General features: G+C 35.0%; 2 protein-coding genes across 3 annotated transcripts; both read left to right on the top strand.

The window, feature by feature from the left end:
- Positions 1-3,155: 3,155 nt before the first annotated feature.
- LOC144562142 (FKBP-like peptidyl-prolyl cis-trans isomerase family protein) lies at positions 3,156-6,151 on the top strand. 2 transcript variants are annotated; one of them, XM_078311300.1, is made up of 4 exons: positions 3,159-3,499; positions 4,446-4,568; positions 5,434-5,550; positions 5,843-6,151. In XM_078311300.1, exons 1-4 carry the CDS (start codon positions 3,200-3,202, stop codon positions 5,963-5,965), a joined length of 663 nt encoding a protein of 220 aa, XP_078167426.1. In that variant the 5' UTR covers positions 3,159-3,199; the 3' UTR covers positions 5,966-6,151. The 2 variants fall into 2 exon arrangements, with proteins under 2 accessions (XP_078167428.1, XP_078167426.1); XM_078311302.1 differs by lacking the exon at positions 4,446-4,568 and having other exon boundaries at positions 3,156-3,499.
- Positions 6,152-9,566: 3,415 nt separating this feature from the next.
- LOC144562466 (putative UDP-glucosyl transferase 73B6) lies at positions 9,567-11,372 on the top strand. Its single transcript, XM_078311699.1, has one exon. The coding sequence runs from the start codon at positions 9,684-9,686 to the stop codon at positions 11,175-11,177; it is 1,494 nt and encodes a 497-aa protein (XP_078167825.1). The 5' UTR covers positions 9,567-9,683; the 3' UTR covers positions 11,178-11,372.
- Positions 11,373-12,531: the final 1,159 nt, after the last annotated feature.

Genomic DNA, 12,531 nt, shown 5'->3' with positions numbered 1-12,531 from the left:
AGATAAATAGAGAATTGGAAGTATTGGAAGTTGGAACGTTAGCAAAAAATGACAAAAAAAAAGATACAAAAAATAACAGATGAATGCAATAGAGATAGGAACGGGAGTTTTAAAAAAAAAAATTCGGATTGTTGGTAGGATTTGGAGTTCCACTTTAATTTTCTTTTTTATATTAATTTTCTGATTGTTTGTCTTATTTGGAGTTCTACTTTTGGAAAAACAAAATTCAGAATTTTGTTCCATTTGGAGTCCCACTTATATATTTTTTTTTTCTTTTTGGCAGGGGATTCTGAATTATTTGACGTCCCGCAGGGACTCTAAATGGTAGCACTGCCTTCTTATTTTTAGAATTCCCAACCGACCTTTCTTATTTTTATTATTTTTATTATTTTATTTCTTATGAATAAAAATTACAATACTTTTAAACATAGTACATAAAATAATAAGAGTGAGTCTATGGTACTATGCATATCACGGGTTGTTACCGTGCTACGGCTCTATATTCGAGTTTTCAAATCCTAACGGTCGATCCGAACCATTCATCTTGTTCTCCATATTAATATGTGTTTGGAGACCAAATTTTACATTTTTTGAAATTTTTTTAGATATTTAGAAAATCACTTGATCTGAAAATTCTGGACCATCCAAAAACAGTGATTTTCAATAAATCTAAAAAAATAGTAAAAAATAAAACCGTTAGACGTGATCTATGTTATTTTCTTTCTGCATAGATGAGCTAGGAAGATAGATAGCATTTTTAAAAATTTAAATAACTCAAAGTTTAAAACCTAAATGTCAAAATAAAACCGTTAGACGTGATCTATGTTATTTTCTTTCTGCATGTGTCCATAAAAAATTATCACATTTTGTTTTTACTTTTATGTGAATCAATAAGTTAAAAAATCAACGTCTATAAATTATCCACATTAGTATACATTTTTACAAGCTCAATATGATAACCACAACAAAGTTGAAATGTCATAATTTTTACATGTGCATAGATAAAATGATGTAGTTTATATTCAACGGTTTTATTTTGAATTTTAAGATTAAAATTTTGAATTATATAAGTTTTTAAAAATGAAGACACGATGGATTGACATCAGAGCTCGATAAAATGGGTGAAAAAGGAAGAATAAAAAAGATACGGTAGAGAGATGATAAAGATGAGCTTGATATCGACTACGTCTCGGCCGTCGAAAAAGTCACGTCTCAGCTAGTTAAAGATGTAGGTCATGTCTACATGCTCGAGATTTCAACATATTTTCCGTCCTCAAAGTTTGAATTTCTTTTACCAATTAATTGATTTCGTAAGAATTTTATTTTTTTGGAGTTAAATAGTGGTCGAATTTCTCCAGTATTATTAAAATATGATTTTATAAACATGATGAATTCATTAGTTTTATTGAGAATTTTTATTGGTTTAAGATAGAAGGATCTCCAATCTGAATATTTACAAGGATTTTCCATCTCAATTTCGAACAGCATCTAAAAAATTCACAATTTCTTCCTTAACAAATTAGTTTATTTCTTTCTTTCGGAATTCTGATTTATTTTTTAATTATAAGCATTTAATTTCGAAAATTTTCTTTGTTATATAAAATAAAGTTTGGTTCAATAGCTTGTAAGCTTTCTATTAGCAAAACGCAAAAAAAATAGGTTTGTGTTACGAATGACGATTGCGAGAGATAAATAGAGAATTGGAAGTAGGGTTGGCAAAAAAATTAGTAGTTTGTGATTCGATTCGGATTTTATTCGAGTTTAATTCGATTCGAAATAGGTTCGAATTGAAACGAACCAAATCAGGTTCGGTTCGAAATTAATTCAAACTAAACTCAAATCTAGCCTGATTCGATCGAAATGGGTTCGTGAACTTTTATGATTCGAATCTCATAATAACATCGCGCCGTTTATTTACCTGATGAAATTAAAACTCAAAATAGAGAGTCATAATTTAACTTAGCTGACGCTCCCTCACTCTCAAATCTTAATAACCTAGTTCTCTTTTCGCCTCTCCTTAACTCACTCTCCCTCTCACTCTAAAACCTAACTAACGCTCTCGGTCTCCGGCTGTCTCTCCTTCGCCTTCTCTACTTTTCGGATTCTCACTTCATTAGATGGTTCGATCGAGAGTTTGATCGAGTGAGCACTCGAGGTACGATTACTTGTTTTATTGTATATTTCAGTTCTTGTACTTAATCCTCTTTTTACGGTTATTTGTTGTGATATATTTTTTCATGAACAATTTTTCAACTTAAAAATACTCATTTCATAGTTCATACCGGTAAAAGGAAGTCATGTGAATTTTGTCTCGCGAGAAAAAATTAATGTATAAACTACTGGTATAACCAGGGTTGCTAAAAAATAATTTAGTTTGTGATTCGATTCGGGTTCGATTCGAAAAATGTGTAGTTCGCAATTAATTCGATTCAAAATGGGTTCGATTCGAAACGAATCAAACCAGGTTCGGTTCGAATCTTATTCAAACCAAATTCAAACCTAGGGTAAGTTCGATTCAGTTCGGTTCGTTGCCACTCCTAATTGGAATGTTAGCAAAAAATGATAAAAAAAAAAAAGATAAAAAAAATAACAGATGAGTGCAATAGAGAGGAACGGGAGTTTTAAAAAAAAAAATCGGATTGTTGGTAGGATTTGGAGTTCCACTTTAATTCTCTTTTTATATTTTCTTATTGCTTGTCTTATTTGGAGTTCTATTTTGAAAAAGAAAATTCAGAATTTTATTCCATTTGCAGTCCCACTTATATATATTTTTTTTCTTTTTGGCAGGGATTCTGAATTATTTGACGTCAGACTCTAAATGGTAACACTGCCTTCTTATTTTTAGAATTCCCAACCGACTTTTCTTATTTTTAATATTTTATTTCTTATGAATAAAAATTACAGTACTTTTAAACATAGTACATAAAATAATAATCTTAACTTGAATAAACATTAGCTTTTGCAGATTTATTAATTAAAATTAGAACGAAATATTTTTTTCAAAGATATGTGTAGTTCGATCCAAAATTTCCCTCCAATTTTTTTTCTGTCGCCGTGGGGATTCCGATTAGAGAATTATAAATTCTATGTTTCTATTTCTCATTTTAAATGAAAAAAATATCCGATCACATCCGCAATAAAACTCCTACATGCAGCTGCCAGCAAAAATTTTAAAAATATAAAAAGAGAGAAAAAAACCATGACCTTGGCGTTCTCAGCGCTCGCCCCTTATCAGGTTTCCTTGCCGCCCGCTCCCCAGTGCCAAACCCGGAACCAAACCCGGATCCGCTCAGACATCCAAACCGTTAGCCCAGTAAGTCTAATTACCACTAGGAGATCACTCCTCCATCATTCCTCAACAATCCTTCTCTACTTCATTACCGGCGGCGACGCCTCCGCCGCATCCGCTGTGAAGTTCTTCGAGATCGCCGGCTCTGGCGGGGTGAAAGCGTTGGAGCTCCGCGCCGGGTCTGGTGGAACTCCAAGAGATGGCGATGAGGTTATCACTTATCAGAACGCACTCTATTTCTCTCTGTTTATGTTTTGATTCTATTTTCGTTCTAGTTTTGTCATGAACCGAGCGGTTCATGATTCGAAATTTAGTTACACTACTCCTAATTATAGGACTTGAAAGGAAACTGATGAAGAAGAAAAATGGTAAAAACAATAAATAGATTCATTCATTCACTTTTGCTTAGTTCGATACAATAGGAGAACGATACTTATCGTTTTGCAGAGAAGACACTAACAACACGTCCTCTCCAGTTTATTCATATTTTAATTCCCTCCATTTGCAGTACAAATTTGCACGATCAATCTTGAGCCCCACAATTACTTGCACATAACTAGTTAAGCCTCTAAATGTGAACTCTTTTTTTTCTCTAAAATTACTATAACTCTTAAAACAACCATAACTTGGGCCAGACAAATCTCTACCAGCTTATAAAATGTCCAAGGAATTTGACTCTTTTGTACCTACATTGTATTCACCATTATCATCTTGTTTTAAAAAGTTGATTTGAGTGGTTTGGTCCATGCATTGATGCTTAGTTTTAATGCTTTGATCCATATGTAAACCTGGAGCCAAGTTATCATAACTAGAGAAAAAAAGCACAATAAAATTGGAAGAAGTGGGGAGGAGGGGGTTACACCTTTGGTATCAATTTGGTTGAGAAATCCATGGTCACAATATTACTTGAATGGTTGCTCTATAATTAGTTCTTAGCCATAATAATAGTTTCAAAATGATAAAATAAGAATCTTACATAAATTAGTATTCTAAATGCTGTCTTAAAATTTGCTTTCTGTGTTATCAATTGTGCTCTTATGCTCTGAGATGAGTTCGGAAATAGCCTCAATCAAACAATTGATGAAAATCTGGAAATCTTAGACTGCCTTCCTTGCGTAAATTTTTTGCACCATTAATTTCAATTTGTCTATTCAAGGTTGCTATCCATTACTATGGAAGGCTGGCAGCAAAGCAAGGGTGGCGATTTGACTCGACTTATGACCATAAGGATGAGACAGGCTACTCCATTCCCTTCGTCTTCACGGTTGGGTCACGAAAAGTGAGATTATCACTTTTTTGGGTTTTTGTTCTCATTACTAATTGTTGAATTATTGTTGAGAAGTCTTTCAGTCACAAAAACAGCAGTACCCTTCTGTCAGTAGCATACCCCTATTTCCAACATATATTCTTGTTTAATCCCATACACCTTTTTCTTCCAATTTCGATACAGCTTTTGCAGTCATCTGGCTGGTACTTGTATCTCTGATTTATTTTCTTCTGGTGTGCTCATTTGAAGCCGTTGGATTCATTCTCAGGAATGTACAGTTCCGATTCTGGGAAAATCCAACATTTATCCATTTAATGAACATGTGGCCCCAGGCTCACGACAAACCAGTTAGGTCACTAGGACCAGCAAAATTTAGTGGTTTATATGAAATCGTCAATCTGTACCAATATGCGAATGTTTGCTTATTTGACTTTTAGTTTCGGAGTTATAAAATCAAGTTTTGGTTAGGTACTTAAAGTTAGAAATAGGGATAGGTGTAGTAAGGATTTTGAACGAGTATTGGAGGTTAGGATCTTTCATGTGCAGACAAGGAGAATGAAACTGTACTTTTTTTAACATATATCTTTTTTATTTTACTTTGTTTATTGGATGGAACCAATTACTTTTATAGATTTTAAAGAATCCAGATAGAGAAATGGAAACCTCAAGTAGAAGCCAATTAATATTTAAGATAGTTAGATAGTTGCTTGGGTACCAGTCTGCATGGGTTCACTGTTGAGCCTGATCTGTTCACTACATAGATATGACACATTCATGTCTTTGTTTTGTTACTATGTGTATAAGATCCATTTGACATCTGTTCATACCATTAAATTCAAGCACCAATATTCTTATTATTGTATGATAACATTTGAAGGTTATTCCTGGAATAGAAGCAGCTGTGAAGTCAATGAAAGTAGGAGGTATACTTCGTGCAGTTATCCCACCTTCACAAGGATATCAGAGCACGTCTCAAGAACCTATTCCACCAAATGTAAGTTACTGTTTTGTTAAATTTTGACTTGTTGGGGTTATGCATCTGTACCAATAATGTCACATAACTGCTGGCACCTGTCAGGTTTATCTTTGCTTCTTTTCATTTATGTGTGTTAACGTGTATATTTCTTCTTCGTCTTTTAGGTTATGTTAAACACTGTTTGTTACTGTTTAAAATTTGATAATATCATTATTTGTCTTTACTGTTCTTAAACTTATACTCGAAGTACTTCACCCAAGTCGGAACCTATATCTAAATTAATAATAGAGCACCCTCTTTTGTTATTCAGTTTTTCGACCGGCAAAGGCTTTTTACTACTATTTTCAACCCAACACGCCTTGCAAATGGAGAAGGCTCTACACTTGGCACTCTTGTATTTGACATTGAGCTTGTGAGCATTCGGAGGCCATGATTTAATTTACTTGTTCTTTTTTTTGTGTGTATATATTTGACCATATTCATCCATTGGTTAAAAAATAAATGAGAGCTTAAGCACTAAGGAGCCCTAACTGATCATGAAATTATAAATATAATTTAATTGAGCTCTTTTTGTGTTCTGGGAGTTTTTTTCCCTCTTGCATGAAACATAATTTGGGTTTGCAGTTGTCTTTTTTTTTTTTCTGGAATAACTCAATTTGGATACTTTAATGGCGATATCTTGGAGATTGTAGCACAATTATTTTATTGAAGTTGGACCTAGAAAAGAGCAATGTCCTTGTTAGCAGTGTTGTAAAAAACGTCCGTTTAGACCGATTAATCGGCCGATTAGTCATTGGCGGTGGCCAAACCGTCATGGATTTTTCCGATTAATTGGCCGATTATTCCCGATTAATTGCTTGGTGGTACCCTATCTGTCCGACGACCGAATACCGTTATTTACAACACTGCTTGTTAGCAATGTAATCCATAGCTGCATGGTGGCCATATATAGATCTTTTCCTAGATCTGGACTATAGTTGTGATTTTGATTGGATGGTTCCAGTTGTCTCAGATAATAACAACTAGAACTTTCTGCATTTAACAAACTTCTCCAATATCAGCTGGCTGTTGATAGAGAACACAAAAATTTAGTCCTGATAAGTGCTATTCCACTAATACTATCTATCCCTCCAGATTTCTCTTCTTTGGTTCTCTCTCTCTCTCTAAGCAAGTTTATTTTAGCAAAACTCTAAACCCATGGATGTTGATTGTGGCAAGTGGCTGACACAGTAATCCAATTAAAGAAGGACACTTCAAAATAAAGGTGTATTGTAGCATTTTTCAGAATTCAGATGTTGTTGACCACCCCCTGGAGCTGTGTTTGTTTCTTACTCACAAGGTATCTGGTATCTGATTCTCTATCCTCTTGAATAATTTTGGTATATATTTGCAAGATTGCTGTGATTCTTTTTTAGAAGATCTAATACAAACTGAAGCAATTGTTTGGCTGCATAGGACAGACTACAGAGGGTTTGTGCTGGTGAATTGTATGGTCAACTGATATAACAAAATTTGTAGCACTACTTCCAAGTCTGATATTCAATTATGGTCACTTATTTCCTGTAAGTATAAGATGGCTGCTAAATTGCTGGTGGTAACTTGAATATGAGAGGTTGCACTTCAAAGGTTATCCTTTTCTATGCTGATTTACCTGACATGACTGGGCCAGAAGTACCAAAATTACTTCATTTTGGTGTACATTTTGTATGACATACAATACAGGTGTGCTGATTTATGCGAGCTTACCCCTCTTTGTTTTCACAGTTGGTAATTTAGCTCAAAGCCCAGTTAATTCCAGTTAAATCTAAGATTTTTTCCTTTGTTCTAAAGTCTAGAAATATAATTTTAAAAATAACGATATGTTTTTTCCTAAATAATGGTCAAGTATAAAGTTCCTGACAATTGAATACCAATGCTCTCATACTTATTTTAATGGAAATGCTAAACTATTTATTAGTATTAAAAAAGCAATTGAAAATTGGAGCAGACAGCTACCTTCCTTTAGAGAGATGTATATTCATTTGGACAAAGACAAATGGGAAGAAAACAATTGAAATAAAAGGTGACTTGATTTTTCTTCTCTGTTGAGAGTTGAGACAAAGATGGAAAGTACGAAATGCAACTGAATGGAAAAATGGGTTTCATATTTCTTAATGTTACTCTTGCAGCAAATTGAACATCAAGGAAACAAGAGGTATTATAATTCATGTCTTCTCCTTGATTGATTTTGACGTTGCAGTTGAACAATCTTTTTTTTTTTGTGCCATTTATTTGGAGCACTATGATCTTGAGAAAAGACGCTCCTTTAAAATAAATGCATGTTGTTGGTGACATTCAGGTCCAGATAAATGATTTATAGATTAGTTTGTATACTTTGGAATTAGGTTAGTACTGGAATAACTTCAAAATTAGAATATAGAGTATGGCTAGTATAACATAAGTGTTATTTAAGTCTATATAACACCAACTTCAAAATATATCGAATCAACTTCAAACGGTGAATCCAAACCGTTCAAACCGATTTACTTCATTAGTTGTGCGTTTACATGCAAATTTATAAATTTTCGAATTTATTTAGTATCAAGTCAAGTGGTCAAATGAGTGAGTTTTTAAGTTAATTTTAATACATTCATTTTTCAATATTTTTACCGCTTGATTTGGTACTAAAATAACTCGAAAATATTAAAAAATTACATGTAAATGCATCACTCATAAAGTAAATTGGTTTGAACGGTTTGAATTAATCGTTTGAAGTCTATTCAATTAATTTTAAAGTTAGTGTCATATGACACTAATGTCATACTAGCCGAACTCTAGAATACAATTTCTGGTGCATAATTTCTTTGGTTTTTTTTTAATTATACAGTAGAAAGGTTCTCCATTATTCTAAGCAACTTTGCATGTTTTGTCCATGTTCACGTACTTTTAAACCATTAAAGGAGATCTGATGTAAGGCTGACTTGATCCAACTAAACAGGTAGAAGTTCTGTTCTGATTTTTTGAAAACATTTGTCTATAGCTTTGGATATATAACTGAAAGCATATATATATATGCAACAATCTACCAATTTTTCTCCCAATTTGATGGAGTACTTGTCTCAAACCCTCATTTTTTATGCCAATTTATGCTATTCAGACTATCCCTTCCAGAAAAGTTTGTGCTTAAAAAACATATAGCCAAGTTTGTTGAACTCAATGTAAACTAATACTGGCTCTCTCACTGCAGATGAAAAGTTGGGATTGGTAATGGTTAGGTATATGATAGGATGTGGCTCTCTCACTGCGGATGAAAAGTTGGGATTGTCGGTAATGGTAAGGTATCTGATAGGATGTGTTCACGTGGAGTTCCCAACATGCATGCACGGATGTACCTCGTGTCTTAGCACAGGGAAATACACTAAGATGACAACTTGTGAGCCTTTTAAGAAAAAGATGTGGTCTCACCTCTTGCACGGGTGGTGGGGAAGCTATCCACCAAAGTGCAATACATATTCACCAGTGTTTTTTTAGTTCATGGTTGAGCTTTACTAGAAAACTATGTACAAATTTTTTTTTTAATTGTTTGCAGCATGCCATTTGTTTTTTCCTTTTTGAAGAGAGCATATATACAGCTTTTTACATCTACTAAGTACAATACGATATATAAAATGATGAAAGAAACAGACATACATCCTGATCGGAATAAAAATCTTGCAAATTATTAAATGATTTCAATAGAGATTTGGAATTGAAAGTCTTTTCGAAACGAGAAGGTACCTTATAATTAATTAGCAATACATGACAAGAAATGCGTTGGATTAAATGCCAATCTTCAATACCTCTGCTAGCAAAGAGAAGCGTGGGTAAAAACGACCCATACAACAAAAAGACAACAATATTGAAGGCTTACAGTAATTTCTTTTGAAGGTAAGGCGGCAAGTCGCCATCTTATTAATGAAATTGTAAGAAGGCTAACAATAATTTTAAGGCGTAGATATGTGGTGTCGGTGAAAGAGGGCAGTTTAAGAACTGAGGTCCGAGGACAACGTAAATATTTCGATAGCAATTGTTAGTGAGCTATTTAATCATTAGCACATGTAATCAGAATGCCCCAATCCCCACCCTTAACAAAAGCTTTTATCTAACAGTATTCAAGCACAATATCACCTTCAATGAGTACTCCAGAAGAGAAGATGAGCAATTCCAAAGACTCTGTTATTGTTGCTGCAACCAACAACACCACCACCGACGACAAACTTCGGGTCTTCTTCATCCCTTTTATGGAAAGAGGACACCTGATCCCTTTGACAGACCTCGCATGCCTCCTAGCAACATGTCACCAAGATGTGGAGGCCACGGTTGTCGTCACTCCAGGCAATGTTTCCTTCATTCGCTCAGCCCTGGACCGTGCAGCTTCTGCCGGTAATACTGTGCAACTAATTACATACACCTTTCCTTCTGAGGGCCTCTGCTCTGGAGCTGAACCAGGATCAGACCCATGCTCTTCACATATCGACAAGGCATTCCATTTGACTCAACCAGTTCATGAAGAGCTTCTCCACAGACACAAGCCAGATGCTGTTGTGGCAGACACTAATTTCTGGTGGGTCACCGCAATTGCAGCAGACCTTGGAATCCCCCGACTTGCTTATCTAATTACCTCGACTTTCTCTTGCCTAGCTATAAAGGGTCTTTGTGGAATGGGACCAGATATATACCTCCACGACCCGGTAACAGTGCCGGGCCTCCCAGGCCCCGAAATCAAGATACCGCTGTCTGAACTCCCTGACTTTGTGCTTCCTAAAGAACACTATCTGGGACAACAAATGCATAGCATGTTTAAGGCAGAATCAGAAGGCTTTGGTTGCATAATTAATTCAATGTACGAATTTGAGAAAGAATACTGTGAACACTACACCAAGACTGCAGCGAATAGGTCCTACTTTGTAGGGCCAATATCATGCTCTTACAATAGGGACCTCCAGAATTCTGTATCACACGGTGGGCAAGGTGATGTTGCTTGCCTGAGTTGGCTCGACACCAAAGAGAATGGTTCGGTGGTTTTTGTCTGTTTCGGGAGCCAGAACTCTTTCAAAGCTGCGCAGGTTCGAGAGTTAGCTTTGGGTTTAGAGAGCTCAAGAAAGAACTTTTTATGGGTCCTTCGAGCCGATCCTGGGGAGGAGTGGATGCCTGATGGATGGGAAGAGAGGGTGGCAGATAGGGGATTCCTGGTTAGGGGATGGGCCCCACAACTGATAATTTTGAGACATGCAGCAGTCGGAGCATTTGTAACACACTGCGGGTGGAACTCTTCTTTGGAAGGCATTACGTTTGGCGTGCCAATGCTGACATGGCCAGTAGAATTCGAACAGTTCATTACCGAGAGGCTAATAGTGGATATCAAAGGATGTGGTGCAAGAGTTTGGGAAGGTGGTAAGCGAAGCACGAGGGAAGAAGAGAGGGAGTTGGTACCTCATGAGGTGATCGCTGAGGCGGTGTCGCGATTCATGGAGCCCGGGGGAATCATAGAGAGAGCACGCGCGAATGCACGAGAGCTGGCGGCTATGGCGAAAGCTGCAATGGCAGAAGGCGGGAGCTCGCGCAGAGATCTCAACCGTCTGATTAGTGATTTGTTTGAAGCAAAACGTAACAAAGCATGCCGCTAATAATGCCTTGTGTGTGGATGCCCCTGTTTGACTGTTTCGTTTATTCTATTATTGTGCTGTTTTTTTTTTTTTTTTTTTTTAAATTTGGTGATGATCATATGTAATCAATTGCTCAGCTTGGAAAGAATGCTGCAGGAATTTTGTAACAGATTGGTTCTGTTTTTACCATATTGAATAGATTTAATGCGAAAATAAGAAAAATAAAATAACTTGTATATATATACATTTTTTTTTTTTTTGGCGTTTCTAGCTTTGAATTTGCAATTTTGTGCAAAACTATATGGGGCTTTGTTAGGAAATTTCATCATAATTTTTGCCGGAATTTAAAACAAGTTCAAAATTTTCTTCCCAAACCTTTTCTTCTTTAAGACAAGAACCCATTTGAGGCGAATTTCCACTTTTTTTATATAGTCAGGATCCTTTTCCTTTTTTTAAAATCAAACACTGTGAAGCTAACGAAACTTGCTAATGATTGTCTATTACGTACATGTTATAATCGGAGATGAAAATACATCTTATTTTAAGCACAACGAATCTTTTTTATGAACATGAAAATCGGCTAATGATTATCACATAAACAGTTATATAATAATCAGATTCTCTTACACACTATTCTTTTAAGGTAGAGAAGATAAATTCTGTCAATATTTTTTCTTTCCTCTTCTGTCCCTAATTTTTCTCTGCGCTGTGATTTCTGAACAGCAATCCTAAAAAGGACGTGTCAATAATTTCATGTGACAGTGTTTGATTAAACTGAAGGACGACGATGTTTACCAATGAAGAAAGAAAAAGAAGAAGAAAAGTATTGTCAACGGGGGCGACAATGAATCAAACCGAATCCAACTTATCCTAGTTTGAATTTGAGTTTGAGTTTGAATAAGATTTGAATCGAATTGAATTTAATTTATTTTGAATCAAATTAATTGCGAACTATACATTTTTCGAATTGAAGTCAATTGAATTATGAACTACAATTTTTTTTGACAACTCTAATTAAACCGGTAGTTCATGCATTCGTTTTCTTCTCGCGGAACAAAATTCACACGGTTTTCTTTTACCTCTCACGAATTCACACTAATGAACAAAATTCACACGGTCACATCTCTTAGGCGCGGCCGTATCAAAATTTGAATTTTTCAGAAAATGTAATTAATTTGATTTGATTTTTTTTTTTTTGGAATATGGTATTTTTAAAATTACGGGTATATGGAAGCTCAAGGTTGGCTAAGCTTCTATTGGTAAAATAGAGGTTTATATCCTACAAATTCATTACTGTGATTTCAAAGTTTAAATAAGCTCAGCATTTTTTCTATATTAAAATAAGCTTGGAAATCATTTTTTTATTTAAAAAAAA

The sequence above is a fragment of the Carex rostrata genome, chromosome 11, assembly GCF_964058835.1.
Source record: "Carex rostrata chromosome 11, lpCarRost1.2, whole genome shotgun sequence".
Taxonomy (NCBI): domain Eukaryota; kingdom Viridiplantae; phylum Streptophyta; class Magnoliopsida; order Poales; family Cyperaceae; genus Carex; species Carex rostrata.
Note: the sequence above shows the minus strand (reverse complement) of the source record. Positions and strands in the feature narration are given on the sequence as shown.

Coding starts and splice junctions, on each gene's coding strand:
- LOC144562466 (XM_078311699.1), top strand. CDS start 9,684: ATGAGTACTCCAGAAGAGAAGATGAGCAATTCCAAAGACTCTGTTATT.
- LOC144562142 (XM_078311300.1), top strand. CDS start 3,200: ATGACCTTGGCGTTCTCAGCGCTCGCCCCTTATCAGGTTTCCTTGCCG. Junction 4,569..5,433: donor TCACGGTTGGGTCACGAAAA/GTGAGATTATCA, acceptor TAACATTTGAAG/GTTATTCCTGGAATAGAAGC. Junction 5,551..5,842: donor AAGAACCTATTCCACCAAAT/GTAAGTTACTGT, acceptor TTTGTTATTCAG/TTTTTCGACCGGCAAAGGCT.